A 24,203-nucleotide genomic window follows, 5' to 3' on the forward strand; every position below is an offset into this window, starting at 1 on the left:
ATCTCTAGTTGCTGAGTGTTTGGAAAACTAGATGCCACAGAATTCTTCTCTGCAGAGTATGGTTTCAGTTATTAAATCAATCAATCATACCTGTGGATTTTCATGGTGGTTTGCTACCAGCTCAGAGGCCGGCTCTCTTGATGAGAGCTTTGGATTTAATGTTATGAGCAACTTCATTATTGAGTCGGTGGGGGCTGATCCATGGGCAAGTTTTTGCAAATATTACGGCCCAAGTCTTGCCTCCTGCTGCAGGTACAAGGGGGTAGAAGGTGTGAACTACAAGGATTGCAGCTGATGAAGGGGTGAGCGCACTGTGAAGTGAGGGGGTGGGGGGACGACCCACAGCTCTTGCCCCCAGCCTGCCTGCCACCTTGAGGCTGGGAGAGCTGGGGCTGAGGAAGGCCCCAAGGAAGGTGACTGAAGGAAGCCACCTCCAGTGAGTTATAGTCTTGATGCTTCAGCCATGAACCATCACTTCAGCACTCGTGTTGAAGGCGTGGGGCTTGGCCACTGAGCTGTCCCCCCAGTTTAGGTTTGATCCCTTTCTCTGACCTGGCAGGAGCAGAGCCCTGTGTCATTTTGTGCATGGAGGAGTGCAGACTTACTATTTTTTTTTCTGCATCATGTGACAAGTATGACCTCATCAAAATGTGACAGCACTTCAAAGTAGACCCACCTGGGAGCAATCCCGACTGTGAGGATGCCTGTCACTGATTCAAGCCCCCAGGCCTACATAAAGGGTTTGACAGACCTGGAATAATCTCTGCTAGAAATGGAGGCTTGTAGACCCCAGCAGCAAGTGCTGCTTCTACAGGGTTTTCAGCATCCTGTGTGTTAGTTACTGAGTGTATCTTGTCCCACGGAGACAACTTGTAGCGCAGTTGCCAGATGTGATAAATGCACACGTCTCAAAATTAGGAAAAAGCAAGAGCAGCAGAAAAACGGGGCAGAACGCTTTACGGGAAGGGAAAATAGTTAACTTTTTTTGAGCCTTTAAGCATCATGCAACTCTTAAAATATGCCCTTAGGCCTTTGGGGTGCTCCCCAGGGAAGCTGTGTGGTGAAGGCAGCAGCGCAATGACCAGCAACGCGAGCTGTAGGGCAGAGAAACCACCTGGGGAGGCCATAGCTGAAGCCCGTGTCCCCAGGGGAGGGTGAAAGAGGGGTCCCTTCTGAGCGAGGCACACACAGTTAAACTCACCACACAGCCACTGTTAATGAAGACACAACTGAAGGTATTTCATATGAAGGTGGACGGGTATAGATACAGCACATTAAAAATCAGGTCCTCCACACAGAGGCTGTTCTGTTGATGGCCTACTGCTTTTCTGGCTGTAGCCAACACTGAAATACTTTTTACGGCAGCCTCCCACTAGCACACAGCTACTGTATTCCTGTGGGAAGGAACAGAAGTTACTGTAAGTAAGCAAAGCCCAGTTTTGCAGCCACCATGAGAGACTTATCTATTGAGTAAAGAATAGAAGGACAGGAAAGAAATACCTACAGCTTAAAAAAAAAAAAGTGGCTTTATTACATGACTGCTTTGAGACATTCATCAGTGGTGGCCCAAGAAGCGAAACCAGAGACATACTAAACTACACTAGCGAGACATGAACTTTTTTTTAATGGAGACACATCATTGATCACAATTTATTTTAAAATCATGAGATGCCAGCAACAGAACAGATTGAGTCAGCAGGTCAGGCTGGACAAATACTTGGTTGATTGTAGCCGTGGTTGGTGGCTGTGGGCAGCAGCACTGAGTTACGCAACAAGGCAACGGTTTCTCTTCCGCCTTCCTGACAAAGCTGCCAGGTAAGGCAAAGGATGGACAGCTACTGAACGGTGGTATAAACCATGCAAGAGTAACAAGTGTGAGAATAGGTGTGTAATAAATACTTGATGACATTAGAGAGGGAGAGTGGGGCTGGGGGGGGGGGTGGGTGGGGAGAGGCTCATTTAAAAAAAATCTTCTGCAAGACATTAAAGCTATTTTAAGTATTGTCACCACTGCAGTGGGCAGTCCAGTCCAGTAGCGACTAATTGGTACATGGATCCATTTTAAAACAATATCCCTCTTCACGTGAAAAGGTCTGAACAAATTATTTCTCCGCTTGCTAAAGCTCTGGGGTTAAAGAAGTGATCAGTAATCAACATTTATTTCACACCTAGGCAGAATGACTAAAACTGAAGACTACTGTTCAGCTTCATCTTCAATTACTTCAATTCTGCGTGGCCCGTAGAGTAGAACATAAGCTATATGCCAGTCTCCACCCCCAGATAACCTCAAAATATCTTCAGGTGTAACAATGCTGACTTTGTCATCATCAAACTTAATCCACTCATCTGAAAGAAAAACAAGAGGATTATTTGTAATTTAGGTAAGTAAAAATCTAAGTGTGCTTAACAGCCCCTTAACTGAAAGAAGCTGTGAAGGATGGGTAACAGTGCTACAATTTATTTTTTTTTTTACCTTGTTTCCTTTTAACCCAAGATACATAATGGCCAGAGGAACTTGATCTGCCTTGATGTGTTAGCACTGCCTGCAGGTCATAATAGCCGCAATTATTAGAACCAATATCTGAAGAAAGAGGGGGAAAAGAGAGTTACGTAAGTCTTATGTGAACAGTTTTAGCATTTTTAACAGCACGTAGACCAAAGATGCGTTAGCCCCGATGGCAGCACTGTAGCTGTGTAACACCCCATTTACAGCATGGTTCTAAGTCACTACGAACTAAAAGCAGGGGCTTTCAGCCAGGATAGCCCCTCAGGGAACTGGGAACGTTGTCCACTTTCACGACATAACTATGTATCCTGGATGTAATGCAAATGCAGTAAGATGAAAGCATTAAAACGATGATGCGTGGTCAGTAAAGCTTCTGGACAGGTTCAGCCAATACTTCCTTCAAGTGCCAGCTGCTGTCTGCATTCAGGGCAAGCCATGAAACAGCCGGGGCCGCTGCGCTGAGCATGGGCTGCACAGCGACGCTGCCGAGAATACTCAGGTACAGCAGATCAACTACTCTGCAGTTAGTTCAATTACACTATTCAATTTTGCAATGAAAAAAAAAAAAAAAAAGGCTAATTCCAAATGTACCGAGAAGGGTGTTACAGTCCCCAACGTGTCTTTACTGCATTTCACAGCATTCCCGACGATCCTCTTTTCACTGTCCTCTCAAGCTAGTCAACGCACCCTACCACTTTCTCACGTAGTGCATCACACACAAGCCTCAGGAAGCACCCAATGATGACAATTTGGGTAAACAGGACCTCCAAAACACCTTCTGCACAGTGTCCTCAACAGAAGGATGAATGCTTAGGACATTCAAGCTCTAAGCCCCTCAAAATTAGCAACACTAGCATCACCACAGCAGTTTTAAAAGTCCAATTTAAGTTTTTGTTTTGATTTCAGTGACAAGCCTACATTGCACATCACATGCAAATGTCTTTCAATGTGCATGTCTTTAGTATCATCCACTTGTCAGATGGATGACAATTATGCCTTTGACTATCTCAACAGCATTTTGACTTGGCTAATCTTTCGATTTCTTAAATTTCTGTCAGTTTCTGAAGATTAATTTTCAACGGCATTAAAAATAACCAGGGTTCCCAAAATATTCCTGCCACCAAGTCCACTTAAACATGAGTAAATAGAAAGTTACTTTAAAATAGATTTACTTCCCTGTACTCACCATCAGGAAAAGAAAATGGTTCATATTTAACTTCTTTCTGTGCACCATCACTTTTACTGGACTAAAGAAGAGAATATGCTGAATTAATGTGGAATGGTTTTGAGAAAGCTTTAGCGCAATCCTATCAAATACCAACTGTCCATCAATTTAAAGACATTTCTAAGCCTAAACTTTTTTTGTTGAACTTGAAACAAGTTACATTACCGTATTTCTAGCTGGACATCCAAAAGCCTTATCTAAACAAGACCGCTTTTTAAGGCAAATACATAACCATTTTAGCACATAGTGCCTAGACTGTTTACCCACCAGATTTACAGGTTTGGAGCAAGAAAACAATTCTGCAGTTAAAGATTTTATTCCTTGTTAGAGACTTGCTAGCAGCGGAAGTGGCAACAAGAAAATACCAGAGACAGGCTCTAAGCACCAATACATCATTTTAAAATACCACTCTTTCCTTGCTCCTAACCGCATAAAAAGAGATGCGACCCATATTCAACTGTTTAAATGAAACTGCTAGGAGTTAGGCCAGGAAAAGAGCAGCAAACTTTAAAAAAATTGGCCAAAACACTAGAGTTTTAGCTTATTTATTTTTTTGTCTTTGTTAAAGAAAGGCAAGTCAGTTTTAGAGTACGTAGACAGGGTAGGAGATGAAATCATTTACCAAGTTTTTCGAGTACAGTCTTTTAGCTCACTAGTATGTATATTCTGAATTGTATCAGTCAGACATGTAATACTCCCTTGTACAACCCTTTCCAGTGGTGAGCAGAAAATAGCTACCTCTACTCCACCGAACAGTGACCTGCCAGCAAGTAATAATGTTTGAAGAGAATCATTTTGTGTCATTCACAGAAAACCTTTAGGCATAATACCAGTAAGCAGAAACACTACATTTTAATACATTTTGAAATAAAAATCTAAGCAACACCTTTGTCTACAGCATTTAACATTTCTCATACCAAAGCAGATAGTGTATTTTCATTAACATACACAAAGTTTGAATCCTAAATAAGAAAACAATACTTTTAAGGAAGTCAAGTCTTTTCTAGTCCTTACTGGTATCCCAATTTCACATGTATGACTTATTTAATCAAAACATCCTTTAAGACTTACATTCTTTGGCTGTTGATTTACTTTTTTGTCTTCTAGATCTTTGAATTTTGATCGATAAGAAACCATTTTTTCCTGAAGGTCTGGAGTACATAGCTCATAGACATCCAACATAAGAGGAAATTTAACATCCTAGGAAGTAAAAAGCATAAAGATTATTAGCATAATGTGGTATTCCACATTACAACATTCTCCCACCGGAAGACAACACCAAGTCCAATTAAATGCAACTCTCATCGCATTTATCACAGCCTGATCTACGGAAATGTTGCTGACAGTACTTACCTAAAGGGCCACAATACTTTCACAGAAGAATGTCTGATTCAGTATAAACAAACCACCACAAATTAGTACATTCAGTATAAATATTTAGATTCTTTATTATCAGCTGTCATACTTTTATACTGTGGAAATACCTATGCAGGCCTAAGAAAAAAAAAATGCATGTGGAACAACTGTATGCTTACAAAAATGTCAATTTGTGTTATCCAAACAATATTCTAAAATAGTTAACGTGTGCCTTCAATCTTTATTCCTTTGCTTGTCTTGTAAGGATCAGGCATCATCTACCACGATGCCCCCTGGGCAGCCTAAGAGGTCTGCCAGCCAAGGCCAACAGAAAGCAAAACCGGAACATTGTGCTGTTTGCAGCTGGTTCCTGCATTTGTCAATCAGAAAGCCAGACAATTAAAATAACTAATACAGGAAGCGTTTGTTAGCATTAACATCTCTCATCAACTTTAGAACACTGTCCAGTGACGGAAAGCATGGCCCTCTCCTTAACTGAACATTCTTCTCTGAACCACTGGCAAAGAGAGACCCAAAAGCATCTTAACAGTACTGGAGTAAATTCACTCCTGTCCCTTATCTCCTCGCCCCATCTATTTTGGTAGTATAGTTTGCCACACATCATCACAACTGGGAACAAAGCTGCGTACGTAAGCAAAGAAATTGCACTGTTAATATTTTTAAATGCAATTTAAAAGCAAACAATTTAGTAAACAGCCTTCAAGTATTAGTTGTCACCTATAATAAAAACTCACTGAAAAGCATAAAGAGGAATTAAACATCAATATGCAGAAAACTTACCTTAAGAACTTTGGCATTCACAGATTCTTTCTCTTTGTAAAAAAATCTGACCATCTGAATAGTCAGGTACGCTGGCAAGCGACTAATTTTAGACTATAAAAAAAAAATTTAGAAAAAGCTATTACTTTAGATATTCACAGATGTTTTATACCTTAAACACGGCTCATCCTTAATTACAGGCTATTCTGGGAATGTATTTGTACACAAACACATAGGAGTATAGTAATGCCTCCTTTGAAGCTCTGTATAGTACTACACTCAAAGAAATAATTTTCAACTGGTCTTAAATTTCTTGGAATTGACAACAGTTAAAAGAATCACAAAGAGAGCAACAAAAGTACTACTCACAGATTTGATATAGAGTGCATTTCTCTGCAGCGTTGGAGAGAGTTTGGTGATTTCCTCTTGAAGACGCTGTTGAAAAAAAAAAAAGGTAATTAACACATACATTCACCAGCACAGATGAACAAGCCACAAAACTGAATCTTATTCTGCCAGTCTGTTCTGTTGCTTTCAGCCACATGCAATTCCGGAAAGACCATCCCCATTCCTTTTCTCAGCTCCAGGCTCATTCCTGAGCCCTGACAATACAAAGTGAGTAAAACTTGCAACTGGATTTAGTTACGAATGTGTCATGCCATGCTTGGAACACAACTAAGGAAAATCTGAAGTTTCTTGTGACAGGAATATTTGCACATTTCTCAACTCTCAGTCCAAAGCAGAGCGCTGCATGTAAGGAGACAGGTGGTGATACTCTGCTTCCAGGACCTTTCCAAATTTGGAAAGACTGGCCTGGTTGTTAGTGCTGTGACTCTCTTACTAGAGGCAATCTGGCATAAGAATTCTAGAAGACCTTTTTTGACCTGAAAAGCGAGGTTTCTTTTCTCATAATCTTTTTAATTTGTGAGCATTAACTATTTTATCTTACTTTTCCTTCTAGATTATGTCAAAAAAGAAAAAGCAGACACAAAGGTTATCTGAGAACCATGCAACTTGGTCCAGTCCTGTACAAATCAGATCACGGCTCCCATCCCTGCTCTTATACAAATACTCTGCAAGAGCAGTTACTACAAAGGTTTTGTAGTACCTCCTCTCCTTGCTCCTTCAGATTCTCCAAAAAACCCTGAAAACTTAGAAATATATAAATAAAAAGCACAGACTACTTTAAGAAATTCTATTTAAATAAACAGTTTAAAAATGATGTTGTGTCACGAAAAATAACACCCCCTTCAAAATCTGCAGAATTAAATTTAAGTTTAATTGTTCTATCACCTGTTGGGGTTTTTTTTCTTAGAAACTAAAATGCCACCCTATTTTAAAATCGACTTTTTGGGGAACCATTTCCAGCATGCTTAAATCATGATACTGCTCAGTCTGAAGGGAAAGGCAGCTGAATTGGCTTGCACTTGGTTACCTGCACGGGAAAGACCACATCAGGGTCAACAAAACACTCTGTTGAAGTCTGCTTTACATTAATGTACAATTCATTTTCACTGCCATCTTCCCATTGAACAGCAAAAAAAAAAAAAAATCTTGGAACTTTATAAAACTTGGACAGTAGATGTCAATTCCAAGTCATAGATTAAAAACACAGGTCATTTAGAATTTCAATTAAATAAAAGTTGCAATTGCTTACCAATTTTAGTCCTGTAAACAGATATTTCACTTCTTGATTGATAAAGCAGCTAAGCTGAAGCAGATTCTCCTTTCCTTTAGTTACTTCCTCTTCTTCAGCTTCTGTACATTTCATGCTTCACAAAATTAAGGAAAACGATCATGCACCAAGAGCTGAACTACGACTCTAGTGAAAACAACATGCTGAACAGCATGGCAATTTAAGATAATCCTGTGCTTGTACATCAATAGTACTTTTACTTCTCGCAGCATAAAAAAGAAGATCTGAAACAGCCCTTCCTTCTAACCAATCTGTTCCTTCGTGTCTGATGACAAGCGGTAGCTGAGGCACACAGCACACCAAAAAAAGCAAAATCACCATTTAAGCTTGTGAGGCCTGCTTTATTCTTTCTTCTCCCCCCACCCCCAACCCCCAGGACACAGACCATGCTAACTGGCTGCCAAGAGCAAGTTATGAAGCCCTCCTGCAACATTATGCTCCATTGTTGTTTACAATTAATAAAGTTCTACTCCTGCTGCTGGCCAGACTTCCCATTTCTTTCACCATGCACAGCCTCGTTTCCCTGCGTTGTATCTGTCCCCTTCACTGAAAATGAGTCAATTTCTTCAGCATTTTCTACATATTCTTACAATCATTCTGTCCAACCTCTACTTTTTCATACTTTTACCCCAATACTTTTCTTTCATCCACTTCCTTCCAACTAGATATTTTTCTGTCTGCATCTATTCTACAAATGCTGCCATAATCACACTTGGAAGGCTTGCAACACAACTTTTCTATCAAGCATCTTCCTCCTGCCATCGTTCCTCTTAGCTAGCTACTCATTCTGCTCCTCCCAACTATTTCAGGGATAACAAGCATCACAATACAGGGAGAGAGATGCCTGACTCTTACCTTAAAAAGACCTTTGACTCTAATTACGACCAAGCTATGAGATACAGTACCTCATCTAAGGGGATGTTTCCTTATTTCAGATGAGCAAAATGCACAGTATAGTTCTTTTTAAAAGTGGTGGTCAGTTTCATGACAGTCAGGATTTCAAGGTGAAGTGAGAAAAGAGTTCTCACTCAAGAATCTTACACTTGGCGTAAGATGTGTGCCCCATGTGGTTATATGCTTTTTGTTCTTGCTATAAAAAAAAGCTACTAGGAAGTTGTCAACTGAATTAGTTTCTTACTCATCTACCAGAGTGCATCTAATTTATTTTATAAAAAACCAAACCAAATCAATCAAGTGATCTTTTGTGCACATTTAGTATGTGAAGTATATCAACAACACTCTCTTACAAGCCAAAAAAAGGCTATTTAGGACGATAATTACTTTTATTTGGATAAAATATATCACCATCCATGAAGTAGATAACTAGCAATCTTGTCTGGGGATCTGCTTTATTCTTTCTGGTATTTAAATTCAGGGGGAGGAAATCTGGTATTTAAATTCAGTGGGTTTTTTCCTGTAAGTTTCCACTACCATTCTTCTTCCCCACATCATCCCCTCTCTCAAAGTATATCCAGTCTTAACTTTATAACTTCTGTGTACTCCTGCAATACATCATTCCCTCTTTTCCCCAACACACACCTTTATTTTCTATATTATTCTGAACAATGCTTTTCATCCTCCCTGCACTCAACACCTAAGTGTGAAATTATTATCATTCTTTATGTCTTGCCTTAGTCTTTAGGATACGCTGTTTCAAATTCAATACTGAAGAACTGATCAATTAAACTCTTCTTTTTAGAAGATGCTGCTGTTGCTCCAGAGTCTGTCTGTAAAAGAAATTCTCTTATGATGCAACTTTAAATAGCATGTAATGACAGTCAAAAATAACCCATTTATTTAAATTCTTTAAAGCCTATTCCTTCACCTTTCTATAGGTGCATTTTCTTATAGTCAGTCAATTTCCTGACACAGAATAAGAGTATAGAAGTTTCAAACCAAATGCATTTATAGCATGCTGTTAAAGCCACCTCAAAGCATATTAGCAAGCAAGATTTCAATCAGAAAGACACACCTCCCTGCCCCTCAACTTAAACCTGTCTTTAAAATTCTATCAGATTTTTGCCACGGCCAAGACTCTCCAGAGGAGTTTACAAAGAAGAGAGTTGGTCTGGTAAAGTCTACTTAAAGTTTTTCCCAGCAGGTCAATTAAGCTAGTTGTCTGTTTGAAACAGCATTCTTGTAGCCAAGTAGCAGACTTTTTTCAGAAAAGAAGCTCTTCTGTGCTAAATTCACAGGCTATCGGGGCCAGCTGCTGCATACTCATAGTCACCACCACCCTGCTCCAACACATGCCTTACAAAGCCCAAAGGGAAAGCATTCCAACAGTAGACTCCACAGCACAGCTGACATGACATAGGCAGTAGCATTATGCTGATGGGACACATCAGAAAGCAATTTCACTTACTGGACTACAGACACATGTTAAAGAACTCACAACACATACAATCCTTACCAAAAAAATATGTGAATCACAATAATATAAATCCTAACTCTGGTTAGAGTAAGACTACAATTACCTCCATAACTGTATCACCTTCTATGCCTTCCAGCTTCTGCTGTAGGACTCTCATCATCTGCACCCAGCACTCATTGGCATCCTAGGAAGGGAACAGAACGTTAAATCTGACTAGCAGCATTAAAACTTAGCAATATTAAATCCTTCAATCTGTACACTATACAACCAAACGTAAGGATTGCTTAGCTAAGAGTTTCTCCCTATTCCACCATACCTTTTCAGAGCTAATACTTGATATTATATCCAACTTTTCTACGTGATACAAAAGCAAACACTTTACTGGGATACATTATTTTCACAGGAGAAGGGAAGTTTTAAAATATTCTTGTTCTCAACTTCCAACACACTACAGTTTTCAAACAAAAAGCTAATCATCAGTCTTTACCTGTTGAAGGTACTGGCCTTGATCGCCTTTCTCTGCAAACTGTGGGAAGGCCATATGTAAAAACTGCAGGAGAATGATAGGTGGGATACTGGAGGAAGTTTTATCCATGGAATCAAACAAGTCTCTAAGAGCTTGAAGAAAAAGTAAGTGAATGCTTTGAGAAGTGGAAAAACAATTCAAACATGGCAGGAAGTTTAAAAAGAATAATGAAACAGCAGCAACATTTAAAGACAGATCATTTAACAGTGTCCAATTTGATCTTTCCAGTGCAGGACTGAATTTTCCAGGTGGTATAACAGGTGCACCTAAGATCACATTTGTGAACATGACTTTGCAAGCATAAAGATGACAATTCTGAGAGTTTGGCACAGTGTGGCACATAGTGCCTTGTCTTTCCTGGCTGATAACAGAAGGAAAAAAAACCAAACAAACAAACAAATTTTTGAGCAGTTAAGATTTCATTTGAAATACATCTGAGGAGCAATATTTTCACAAGAGGACTACACCTAGAGAAACCAAAAAGCATTCGCAATCTATCCTCTAGAGGAGCTTAAGTTTCACCAACTACTGGGAAAAAAACTTTCATTTTTCCCAACTAAAATATCTAGAAAATACTCATGCTTAATTTAAGACCCAGGAAAACAAGTAAGTGTTTGCATACGTGCAGACAGTTCATAACTATGTGCAATTCGATGAATGCTACTGATTGCATGACAATACACATGGCTTTCTTTTTTGCTCTAGACACACTACTATATATGTCTTATCTGCCCAGGATACTGCATTTTAAATGCACAAATCACTTCAGAGATACCTGTTAATCCTCACAACAACCCTGTGAGGTAGGCAACAGTCTGCATGGTCGCTAATTTACAAGTGGAGAGACTAACAAATGATACTCTTGAACAAGTGAATATAGGCAATATTACAAGGAACCAAGGTCAGTTGCTCCCTCTCTTTTAAGAAATATCTCCACTGACCTTGGTAAGAGGGACAACTGATATGACACAGCAATTAAAAAAAATGCCATAAGTGTCATGCAGGAGTTCTTGACCAGCTCAGCACCAAAGAATTAACTATGAATTACTTAAACTATTACGATTCCTAAAAAGCAGAGCTGTCACCTTAAAAAGAAAACAAGGGACACAAAGTAAAGGCAGTGAAAAGGGGAGGGGCAGGCATGGTTGTATAGAGTAACCATTGAACTTACCACCCCAAAATTCGATCAGCAGGCATACCCACAAACTGGACCTTTCCTTCCTTATATTGTTTTGTTTTTCCTTAAATGGACTGGTAGAAATCCCAGTGTCCTGGCCCAGCATCTTAGTGGGGCAATGAAATAGAGTAAAAAAAGAAAAAGTGGACAAGTAGTACCCTTGTTCAAGTGTAAGGGGTCTAACTAGAATTCTAGTTAGAACTTGGAGATACGGGGCCATCGTGAGCTCTCACATCGTGGGCACCCAGATCACCACAACAAAGACTAACTTTCCTTCTGAAGACACTACTTTCTATTTCAGTTATGAAATCTGGATCCTTAGGGTAAAGGCTAAGACCACTGATACAGCATCAGCTACCACCTTAACAATAGCGCTTAGCCATCACCTTAAAAAAATAACATAACATATATTCTAGGAGTATGGAATTAGCCTACCATTAAGTGAAACAAAGAATTGTGCACTAAAATATTTCTACACAAAATGATGAAATCAACAGATGGATGGAGTCTGCTTTAGGAAGTTCCAATTACTTTATGCCTACATGCAAAACAGTTAAGAGATACAAATGATTTCTATCTAAGCCTAAAGCACAACTGAATATATTTTTCCTAGCGTGCAATTAGGTAATATGCAGAGATGTATGCTTTGCAGCCACGGTCAGAATAGCCTTTAAAGATATTAATGACAGAGCAAAATGAATCATCCAGTGCTAGCCGATCTGAAATTCCTAAGGCATATGCACTAAAGAAAAATATGCAGTGCTCTAACTGCAATCTTCATCTGCAGTTAGCAGGAAATCACACACTAGCCTAAAACCCCGAGTTCTACTCTAAACACCAACCTGCAGTAATGTATTGAGCAGAGGCCATTTCTCCTGAAGCTCTTAAGGCACCACCATACCTAAAAGAGAAGAAAAATAATTTGTATGCAATTAAACACAATCAAGAAGAGCAGTCAGGTTTTTTTTAAAATCACAAAGCAGGCAGGAGCTAAATTTATTTAAGTGTATCAAAAGAAATCAATCACCAAAACAGAAGTAACTGAAGGTAAGATTTACTCATACTCATCTCAAAGTCTCAGCTATTTCGCAAGTGCTGCATGGAAGCAGAGGAAAACTGGAATCCTTGAGACAATAAATAAATGCAGACTGAGAAGTCTGGATACATCGCTGCTGCTTACCTAATCCACTTGCCTCAAAGACTCAACATATTTTTAAAGAAACTGAGAAAAAGTTTGAATACTAGCTACCCCATTTATGAAACATTTGGCATAGCTTCACATTTGCCACACATGGAAAAAACGACCTTCAAGGATAGATGGCAGATAAAATGCACAGAGACGGAGGGCAGGCTTGCTTCCTCTCTCCACAGCAGAAGCAAAACCATGAGAGGTGAGACATTTTTCTTGAGAAGGTATTTCCTACACAGAAAAAGTACGGGAGTCCACTCTTATTACTAGAACTTACCATTCTTCTTTGAATGATTTCTTAACTTACTAGCTGCCCGAAGAACAGATGGCCTCCTCAAAACATATAAGCATTCAAGCAAAAGGAAGGTCTCATGCGTTCTTTAGTCTCAGACTGAACTTTAAGAATTCTGCCCACTGCTAGATGACGAGCGGGAAACTTTCCCCCGTCATGCTACAAAACAGGGCGTACCCTTGCAGAGATCAATGGAGCGGCTGGTGAGAAATGAAGCCATAATAGTAAGCTTTCCCATTTGAGTCCTTTCACCTCTTTCCCACTGCCCTTCAATGCTGTCATCAAGCAGGGAAGACCAAATAAAGGCTGAGTCTCCAGGGGAAAACAGAGCGGCTGCCTGTGAATCTGACTTCCCACAGACAATAAGGCCACATCTTGTATTGCTGTTTTATAGGGTACATTTTGACATTTGGTATGTTAAATTTGTCAAATACTCTGATTCAGTGCAGTAACTCTGAGTCCTTTACATGGAAATAAATGGCCTTTCCTAAAATGATAACACTGAAAACCAAGAAAAAGCTTTAAAACAGAGTTTCTGTACTTCACAAATAGTTCTCAGTGCTAAATAATTCAAGTTCACCTCCCAGTAGAATGAAGAAAAATTTATAAGTACTTAAATACTGCGTGTTTACAGTAATCTAGAATATCCAGTTGGGTACCAAGGTTATCAAGAAAGTAGTGTATTTTAAAGGAATTAACTAAACCCTAAGATGGCAACGCTCTACCTAATCCTCACATTTTTAAAATACTGATGGTTTTCTCATTTTAACTTATCTGGAGGACAAATTCAGGCTCACATTGCCATATATTCCTTTTTCCTTCTGATCTTCAGAATTTTCAAGTTTCTCATAGATTCCTCACCAAAAAACCCAGCCATTTTCACATTTCAGTCCAGAATAACACACACACACACAAAAACTGAACAAAAACAGCAAATAAAAAAAAAACCAGAAAATTTATTCTACAATCAGAACAAATGAAACAAATTCCATAAGGGCATGTCTTCTGTTCCCTATGCATCCAAAAGGCAGTAACTCCAGGTTATTCCAGTTTGCCACCACCACAGAAACACCCATGGTCCTATCTCAGAGCTTCCTGCTGTACCTCCAAGTACCAAATGTCAATTACGTCAGAATTTCATAGCTGAAAACACATTGTGCAATAAAGCCACTGAAAAAAAAATATTCCTCAAAGGAACATGATTCCCGTGCAATTCTTTTTTACAGAACAAGACCGTACAAACTAACACCAGAAAACAGGGTTAGGAGTTCAGAAGCTTGTTTAAGCTTTTTAAACATGTCTTGATAGGAACTATTTTTTTAGCTAGGCAAAACACATTCTCTCCACTAAAAGCCAGTTCCAACAAATACATAGTCTTAAGTTCTTTAAAAAATACAGACTAACATAGCCATAGGATAAACTTTAATCGATCGTTATGTTACCCTTGAATGGATTTAAAGAGTAACAGATTGTTATGATAATCCATACCAGTATTAAGACGACTGTTCCACAAAATATCTATTTCATAAGCTAAAGAAAACATTTTAGTCATGGTATTTTTGTACTGAATCTTACCTTTTAAGGGCCTCTTTCACTTCTGGCACTGAGCGGATACACTGAACCGTAGCATTCATGTAGCAAGTGTTGCCAAGGTTTGTCAATCCACATGGTAATTCCATCTACCAAAAAATTTACAAGGGTTCTTGAAGGTCTGAGAGAGATGTGCAACTATTTTTGTATAAACGCTATAAATTGGACATCAACGTCTAAGAAAAGGAATGATCAAAGTGCATAAAACCTGGAATATTCCATCAAACTGTATGACGTTTTCAAGATACATTTTCTGATTATATTAATCATTTCACTATTCAGTGCTCTTAGGATTCAGGAATGCTTGGCATTTTTTTTCTGTGCATGTTTAGTTTAATGAACATATTCTTCAAGCAGGCAGTCATTCAGAAAGTTCAATTATAATCTCATTCAAGCTTTGACCTTAAAATTCTATTTCCATGAAGTTTCCACATGAATACATTTGTACAAAACACTGATGTTTTAATTAAAATCAGTTTTCCGTAAAACTATGAATATGATGAAGTTCATCATTAGAAACAAAAGCATTATTTAAACTCCACTCCGGAATTCTGCAACACATCATTAATTTGATCCTTTCAGACAACTTGTGAATTTCTAAAGTTTTGACAAATGTGAAGGCCAACTAATAATTAAACTAACCAGCTTCAGAAACAACTATAAATCACAAGAGAATGTTTCTTTTTTTTTTTTTTTTTTTAATCCTGCATATTTGAGTAGTTGTCAGGGAAAAGCACGTATTTTAATGAAACTGAAGTAGTACTGCATACCAATGCCACTTAATTATTTTAGGAAAAGAGAATTCATTTAGCTGTGCATTCCATTTTTAATGACTACATGCAGTACAGACAACTGAATTTTGATGTATAACAAAATTTCAATCAGAGAAATGCAATGTGACCAACTTTTTCAAAATGTTATCTGATGCTGAATCATCTCCTTGTTTGCCTCTCAGTTATCTCAAAGTCTGTGTATAGGGTTAGTCTCAAAAATACATAAATATCCTTCACCTGCTGTTGTCATGGAAACCATTAAATACTGAAGCACAAAACCAGTCCTGAACTACAGTTCCGTTTTGATATGGACATGCATAAAAGTATTACCATTCTGCATGCGCAGTTGACAACAGTCATGCAACTGTTTTAAGTATGACGAAGAGCTCCTAGTTCAAATGAGTGATGAGAAAATTAAGCCTTTCAAATTGTAAAAAAAGGAAACAACTCAAAGAGAAGTTACTTCATTAAAAAAAAAAAATGATTAATTATGCTCTTCCAGACTTTACTCCCATCAGGGAAAACATATAATCTATTCCACTAATGTCAAACTTATTTTCACTTTTCAGAAAGAAAAGTTTACCTAATGCTACTAACAAGGACAAACAAAACTCCAAACACACCCCACCCCAAACAAACCCTAGTTTCCACTCATAGATACGAAGAAGGCAGGAATCAATTTTGCACATCTAAGAGCCCTTAATTCATGCAAAGTTCAGGACACTAATACAGCAAAGGCAATATAACTTTGTCTTTAAAAACATCATCAGTGCTATTTTTTAGAAAATTTACTAAGCTGCCTGCTTAAAGAAAAAATAGCACTATTTATATAACTTATAAATTAAATTCCAGACTTCTCATCACAGCCACCAATTGGGTCATCAACATAAATTTGCGTCTCTTTGAGAAGCTGTAAGTGCTAAACAGACATTACAGTTTCAATATCCACTTTCAAGCAACTGCAAGGATTTAGAAACTTGCAGTTATTCAAAGGTTTACAAGAAAACAAAGTTTCAAATACGCTTACAGCTGAAGCCAACTGCTCCTCTGTCATGTCTTCTACAAAGACGGGTCGAGCAATTGGCTCTTCTGGAAGTGCATCTGCGGAACCCATCATTAATAAGGTCATCCCCTTGAAACACAGTAAAAAATAGTAATAAATATTTAAGGGCAGTTATTTCCACTTAAAAAAATAAAATAAAATCATTAAGCTCTTGACATATTTCAGCTATTTCCCCAAAAATAAACACAGTCTTTCTCTTAGTTTACAGAACTAATACTGCACTGTTGTTTCTTAAGGGTATACCTCAACTTTCTCATTATCTAAAAGGCACCTATTGAGAGCAATTCCACAGCATTATCCATGCTAGACGTTTCCACTGAGCCTGGTGAGCTTGCCAGCAGCTGACAATGCAAGATTCCAATCGTGACTAAATTTAACATTCATGGAATATCCCAATGGAAAGTGTTCAGAAAAGCTCCCTGCCTGAGGGATCACTAGGGATCAAGTATCTTCAACACTTCAGTGCAAATATTCCTCTTTCCCTTAAGCCCTAGAAAATACCTTGGAACCAAGGATAACTGAACAGATACATTCTGATTTGAAAGAAGATGCAACGTTTGAGCTTCTCAATCAACAGTCTCAAGTTCTCAAATGCAGGCTACTCTGAACAACAACAAAAACATCCCTCATCTTTACCCTAGAATCTGGGGAAACACTTCAGACACATGTGGGTAATAATGAGGACCACAGCTCTGAGTTCAAAATTGTTTTCTTCCACCTGAAGAGCAAGCAGGAAAGGGAAGTGGCAGGTTTGGTCTGGCAAGTTCTGAGGACATTAAACTAATTGAAAAGTGAAAAATAACCAAAATGACCCCATAAGTTTAGGCATGAGGACTCACATTCAAGGGGGAGGAAAAAAGCAATCAAGTTACCATGCGTGCTGGACTAGCCTAAGGAAAAGGAGTTTTTCAGCATTCAACGGCAGTACATCTACACAATAAGATCTATCAAAGGGGGAGAAAATGGCTATTTGGGGCCTTGAAAAATACAGCGCTAAGGAAAAGGATGGACAACGGAACGGAAAGAAACTGCTTTGACAGTGTAATTAAGTCTCTAGAACTTGTATATAGCATTATTGAAACTAATAAAGGCAGCTATTAGCCTAACAGTACACAGAAAATGACTAGAATATTACATACTGTGGTTTTTGCCGAACAACTTTGCTACAATAGCTGCAGCTATAGGCTACTAGTAGATGCTTACAAAATAATTACAAGTGTAAGAGTAATGCTACCTAATTCAATCTGCTCAGCAAAGAACCAGAGTAAAACCTGTACCAAACAGATGTTACAAGACACCTACAGAAATGAAAATGACCAAAAAAAAAAACCAAACCCAACAAAAATCTTTGGGATTCCCCATTACAATATTATATAGGTAAGAAACAGAAATAGATTCACTTTTTGTTTTCTTTTGGAACTAGTCAAAGGTATGAATAAGCTGCCCAGATGCCATACCCAAAGGTATGGTAAGCTGCCCAGAGAGGTGGTGGAGTCTCCGTCTCTGGAGACATTCAAGACCCGCCTGGACATGTTCCTGTGCAACCTGCTCTAGGTGACCCTGCTCTGGCAGGGGGGTTGGACTAGGTGATCTCCAGAGGTCCCTTCCAACCCCTACCATTCCGTGATTCTATGAATAACCATTACTAATGGCTTTGTCTTTAAACAGCAGCTATTTAGTATAGAAGAACAAATTTCATCAGCTCAATAAGAAAGGAAATAGGCAGAGCTGTAACTTCAGCATTTGTAATGCAACACTCTTCCATGCTGGGGATGTACAAGCATAACGGACTGCAGGCAGTGCCCAGGTTCACAAGCTCTTTCTAAATAACTTATTTTGCTTATTATTATAGTCACAGATAGACAACACAGAAGAACAACTGGTCTGACTCGGAACATTTCTTGTAAGAAAGAAATATATGTCCCCAAGTACTTCAGGAAGATAGTATAATTTCCCTACTGATGCCAAAAAGAGTTTTTTACAAATCAATGGTGAGAACTTTGTAAAAATGCTTAGGTATGATAACTATAAAAATCAGACCTTCATGAAAAATAATTTTAAGAATGAGCTAACTATCCAAACAGCAACAGCAAGAACTTTCAATGTTTCTTTAAATGACAAAATAAAAATCAAACTAGTAAAATTTGATTATTCCTCAGAACTTACATTCTTTATTTTTAGGTTCCCCCAGTCATCATCCTGTATTTGGAATGAAATAAAAGACAGGTTAATTATCTTGCGGCAAAAGGCAAGCAAGTATTTTCATTAATATTAATCACATATTTCTAAATATACAATTGTGTTTCATCCAAGATTCCACAATATTAACTATTTACACATCATCAAGTCTTGTCTAACTAAAATAAAAAGCAGTCAAGTCATCTCTTCAATAAGGTTCTTCATCTGTTGCTCAGCACTGCTTAGATGTAAACAACTTTTTGTAGGAAAGTCACCTATATCGCATTACATTGATAAGCCTCCAGGAAAAGAGTGCCAGAGAAACTTTTCTTGAACAAGCTAAAAAGCAAAAAATTGCATTCAGATTCTAAACATTTAAAAAAGAACAGGGAAAAAAAAAACAACAAAGCAGAGTAGTGCTTGGTATAAAATAGTGAAGAAGTGTTCTAAAACAGCAGTGAACCTCCCAACATTTAGCAACAAACTTTTGACAGTATTTTCTAGTAGTAGGCAATGAACCAAACAGAATTATTTCTGGAAAGTGTGGTCAGTTTAATACATACAACGAAAGATCTTCTGGAGGAAGACTTGGAAATATAGTCATTGCTCATTATGTTATAATTTAATAAAGTTTGAAATAATACAAGAAAACATGTATTTCTACCTTCAGAGTTCCTCCTTTAACCATAACCTTCTGTCTAGCTGGCTGAACTCCAGTCAGTGCAAACAACTGGGCTTTGAAGACCATTGGAGGTTCATCAGTGTTAAGTTCCACACCATCGAATTTCTCTTTTCCCCATTTCACGTTAACTGCAAATAAAATGTTTTGAAACTAGATTATTTCCTAATATACAAAAATGTAATTACCAAGGTTAACCCAGTATTTCAAATTGCAGACTTTATACCATCTCAAAACATTCAGTTTTTAACTCTAAAACTTGTCAATAATCAAGCTAAAGGACACCTTTTCTACAAGGTATCTTGGCCACCAGAACACACTATTTCCAAGTCTAAAAACATTCTATAAAACAATTTTAAGTAACATATATACTGAGAAACTCTGCAAGCAATGAGAGTGCATAACAGCATCAGAAATTCTTTGCGCAAATCTTCACAAAAGCAGCTCGAAAACAACTCTCCCAATCTCTTGGCACTGTTCATTGCAAACAAGTTTCTGAGGGAAGTTCAGACGTGCGATTCCAGTTGAGTTTTTCACAGCATTTCCTTCTCCTTCAGTGCCAAACAATACCATGTTCTTTAAAAGCAAAGCAACTGTTTTGACAGCCATAGTTTTGGCTACCAGTATCATTCACACGGAGCTACATGAGGAGGTAGGTGTGCGTCAAGACACGACCCATAAAATAGCACACCTCCTGGTTCCTTTCAGTAGAAGGTGAACCTCACAGTGCCGTTTACACCACCATCACTGCCACCCTCCTGAGTTTTGACAGTGTTCACACAAACGGCATACCTATGTGCACATACGGACAAGAGCCCAGCACAGGTTGCAGCTGCAGAAGCCCTGACCCCAGTAAAGGTGCAGGACTGGAATTGAGAAGGGAAGTGAAATTTGGTCATGCAAAGTGTAACTCTTTGACGCTGGAAATGGGACCATCAGCAGAAACATTAGGCAGAACAAAACAAAGGCACATTAACTTCACTTTGGTAAAGCTAGTACTAACCAAGAGCAGACAAAGATGTCTGGAATAAACAGTGTGTTTCTAAAGAACGATCACATGTCTTTGATCACTTCCAATCGTTATCACAGGTAAACAAGGCTACTTTAGCAAGCTACAGTTTTACTGAAAATCTGCAAAATATAGCACACAGTAATATCCTACGTGCACAGCAAGTGGCTAAAATATACTTTAAGAAAGCTGTATCCTTCCTTCTACCTGTGCTTCAGTTTTAAGTAAATATACTATGGCAACTCTAGGGTTTTTTCAACATAAAATTCTTAAAAGTAGTGATTTAAAAAAACCTTACAAGAAGGTTCAGATTTCAGATGCATGCAGTGCTTGTGATGTGTAATAAGGAAGAATAACCAAAACTTAGTCCAAATTAGCCAACAAAGCAACTCAAATGACTGTCTTTTCAGTATTTCTAGCAGAAAGGACCTTCTGATTTGTCCAACCTTCTGATTTTTTTTAAAGACACATTTATTATTTTGCATATTTAAGACCTACCAAGCACAAGTCTTTTCCCATTTTCTGGGAAGACAATCCACTCATTCGCTGAACTTATCAGCTGCAGTCTTTTAAGTCTTGCATTTTTGAACAGTCATGCATCCACTGCTAAATATGCGGAAGAGTTAGCAATTATTAATCTTTAGTGTCACTGGTTTTGACAACTCAGCACTCAAGAGGAGGAAACTGAAGAGTATGAGCGTCTTCTCTTCAGACATCGCAACCAAAATTTCACCAAAAGTTTCCAAAATAAAAGGGAAAATTGTTAGTTTGAGAACGGAAACTAAGAAAAAGGAAGGGCAAATTCCCCCCATTGAACAGAACGCACAGCTTATACAGATGTGCTAGAGTTAAGGAAAAGTCCCGTTATACTGACATCAATATTCCAGCTTGCCAACCACAATTAAAACAGTGGAGAAACAGGGACACAACTGGGTACTGAGGCCTTCTACAATCTGTTCCTCATATACTAAAAAGCCCCAAGAGGCCAGACTTGCAAAACATAAACAAGCCATTAACTGGTCCTAGAAGTGTCAGTGGAGGTTTTGCTCTTGCAGACTTAACTAGAAATTTTCCTTCACAGCAAGGAGGGCAAGTGGAATGCGATGCAATTTAAGAAAATTTTAACTGCTCTGGTTTTAACTAGGAAATAATGGATTTACGAAAGCCGAGGCAGATGCACCTAAATACATTTGGAGGTGCGGATGCAGAATTACGGCTCACTTAACAGACGGCAGCACTTACCTTAGCACAAAACAAAAATAAGTCAAGAAAGGGCAATACCGAGGCACGATCGCACGCGATACGCGAATGACACCCGTTGGCACGGCCGAGCCCTGCCGAAAGGGCCCTCCCGGCCACTAACAGCGCTCGCCCCTCGCCCCAGCCGGGCCAGGCCAACACTTCCTCCTCAGCCGGCCAGGCCGCCTCCCGGGCCGGGCCGCATGTCCCGGGGAGCTCCCGGTACCGCCCTCGGCCGGGCCCGGCGGCGCGGCGGACACGTGTGGGGGCCGGCAGGGCTGCCGGAGGAGCCTCCCGCTGCCCCTCGGGAGGCACCGCCCGCCTCCCTCTTCCCCGGCGGCGCGAAGGGGCCGCCGAGGGGGGATCGTCGCTGAGGCAACGACCCCCGCCCCCGCAGGCGCTGCCCCCTTCCAGCCCCACGCTGCGGCCGGGCCGGGCACGGGCGGTGGGGCCGGCTCACCTGAGAAGAGCGGCATGGCGGAGCGGGGGGGCGGCGGCACACCGTGTCCCGAGAGGGCGCGGTGGCGGCGGGGAGGAGTGGAAAGACGGCGGGGAAGCGGCGCTAGCGGGGAGGGAGCGGGCGGGCGATGGCGGCGGCGGCGGCGGCGGCGGCAGCAGCGATGGTGGCGCGTCCCTCCCTCCCTCGGGGTCTCATTCAAACCGGCCCCTCAGGATGACGCTGCAAGCGGGGCCCGCTCGCCGGAAGCGGGGCAGGCTGCGCGCGCAGCGCCGGAAGGGCGGGGCGGCGGCCGCCGTCGGTGCACGGGAGGGGGGCGCTCGCGCGGCGCGGCTGTTAACGGCCGGTCGGCAGAGTAACGGCCGGCTCTGAGGTAGGGCAGGGCGCCCGGCTGCAGGAGGGAGGCGCTGCCTCTCGGACCGGAGAAGAGGGACGGCTGCGGCCGTGGGGTGCCCACGGACAACGGTAGTTTGTCGGAGCTTGGAAAGAGCCTGGTCCCCCCCGCGGGCGGAAACCGCCGTAGGTGCAAGGGGCAGGGAATAGCAGTGTGGGGGGCGGCGTGGTGGAGGGCTGAGGTGGGCTTGTGGGCGGTGTGGTGTGCCACGGGGCTGTGGCTGCACAAAGATGAGGGGGGAAAGGAAAAAGAAAAGGCTTTTGTAGATGAAATACGTTTGGGTTATAGGAAAACGTAGGGTAAGAGATAAAATTGTCAACAGAACTTTCTTAAGGGGAGAGGGGATGACTAATCTACCAGCAGTTACACTTTTTAAGACTCTGTGATAGGTAACAGATAAGGAGTGCTGAAAAATGGCTGTAATAGCGATGTCCAAGAGCCTTCAGGACAATAAAAGCAGTTTTAAAGATACCAACAGCAGTAGGCATGGAGACATGAGTCACAACTGCTTCTGCAGAAGCTCTTATTATTAGGTTGTGATTAAAGAAACTAAAGCAGTGCTTAAATATATAAAAAGGAAGAGAATGCCAGAAAGAAACATCCCTTCCTCAGACCCCTCCTAGCTACCACCTGTAGAAACCCAACACTCCTACCTTTACCAGCCCCCTGCCAGCTGCAGCTGTAAGAGCTCCTGCCACTGTTTCGTCGTCTGCTTTTGCACTTCTGTCCCTGCTTTTGCTGTAGAAGTGATACCCAAACAAGTAGGATATTTCCTTGATAAATGTGCTGCTCACCAAATGTGATATTTAATTCCAAACAGTCAAAGAAGGATATAAAAAATAGCCATAAAATAATCCAGGGCTTGAAAGTAAGGAAGGCTGACATATTTCAGTCTTTTCAGTTTGATTTTATTGTCCAGTATAGGCCCCTAGAATGAAAAGGAAGTTTTGGGGAACAAGGATTACATTTCACAGAAACACTACAATGGGTAGTATGCTGAAATTAAGCTGGATCTTGAATTGAGATGCAGTTTCCAATTACTAAGACGATGTAAGCCATGTTAAGTTCACCAGCGAGGGTGATGAATCTTCTGTTACTTTGACTTGCTTAAAGGAGTTTTCTGGAAAAGCTTTAATTCTAGGGTGAGGTCCTGCAGACCAGCTATTCAAGTGAGCGCAGATCCCGGCTGTCCGCCCATGAGTCTTAAGTGCAGGGTATTTTCTGTCTAGCCATTTGTTCTTAATATCGACAGTGACCTGTATTGAAGCCATTTATCTATGGCTCCTAAATGAAAATTGAACGCTCTGCAATCTGAAGCTGCACTGAATACATTCTCCCCTTTAGAGTAATCCTTTGAAGATAGGGTCTAGGGTTATCACAGACTGTTCACTTCCAGGGTTTGGCAAAGGCAGTAGAGGGTGCTGTGCCGAAAGAGAAGAATCAGGGTTTGTGTCTGCAGAAAAATTCTTCCGGACCTCCAGATGAAGAACCACAACCTTGCTCTTCTTTCCTCTGCGTATGCATAGGCCTCTCTCTGCCGTAACAGCTTTGGGCCTTTTTCCTTTAGGAGAGGATCAATAGACAGATGCTGGTTTCCTTGAATCTTACACACGCTGATATGAGGAGTACAGAGACAAAGAGTGTAACCTGATGTGTAAATATGAAGTACAGATCACCCTGACTACACTAAAATTGTGAAA

The 24,203-nt window shown here is 40.2% G+C and overlaps 1 protein-coding gene across 2 annotated transcripts; it reads right to left on the bottom strand.

Annotated features, from left to right (window-relative positions):
- Positions 1–961: 961 nt before the first annotated feature.
- USP14 (ubiquitin specific peptidase 14) lies at positions 962–22,375 on the bottom strand. Of its 2 annotated transcripts, XM_074576801.1 has the most exons (17): positions 22,113–22,375; positions 19,390–19,535; positions 18,714–18,746; positions 16,512–16,616; positions 14,697–14,800; positions 12,483–12,541; positions 10,425–10,555; positions 10,041–10,121; positions 9,211–9,290; positions 7,525–7,639; positions 6,237–6,302; positions 5,889–5,981; positions 4,803–4,931; positions 3,693–3,753; positions 2,474–2,581; positions 2,169–2,346; positions 962–1,394 (listed from the first exon to the last, which is right to left on the bottom strand). In XM_074576801.1, exons 1-16 carry the CDS (start codon positions 22,126–22,128, stop codon positions 2,195–2,197), a joined length of 1,479 nt encoding a protein of 492 aa, XP_074432902.1. In that variant the 5' UTR covers positions 22,129–22,375; the 3' UTR covers positions 962–1,394; positions 2,169–2,194. The 2 variants fall into 2 exon arrangements, with proteins under 2 accessions (XP_074432902.1, XP_074432901.1); XM_074576800.1 differs by lacking the exon at positions 962–1,394 and having other exon boundaries at positions 1,944–2,346.
- Between the last annotated feature and the right edge of the window lie 1,828 nt (positions 22,376–24,203).

The sequence above is a fragment of the Larus michahellis genome, chromosome 2 (assembly GCF_964199755.1).
Source record: "Larus michahellis chromosome 2, bLarMic1.1, whole genome shotgun sequence".
NCBI lineage: Eukaryota > Metazoa > Chordata > Aves > Charadriiformes > Laridae > Larus > Larus michahellis.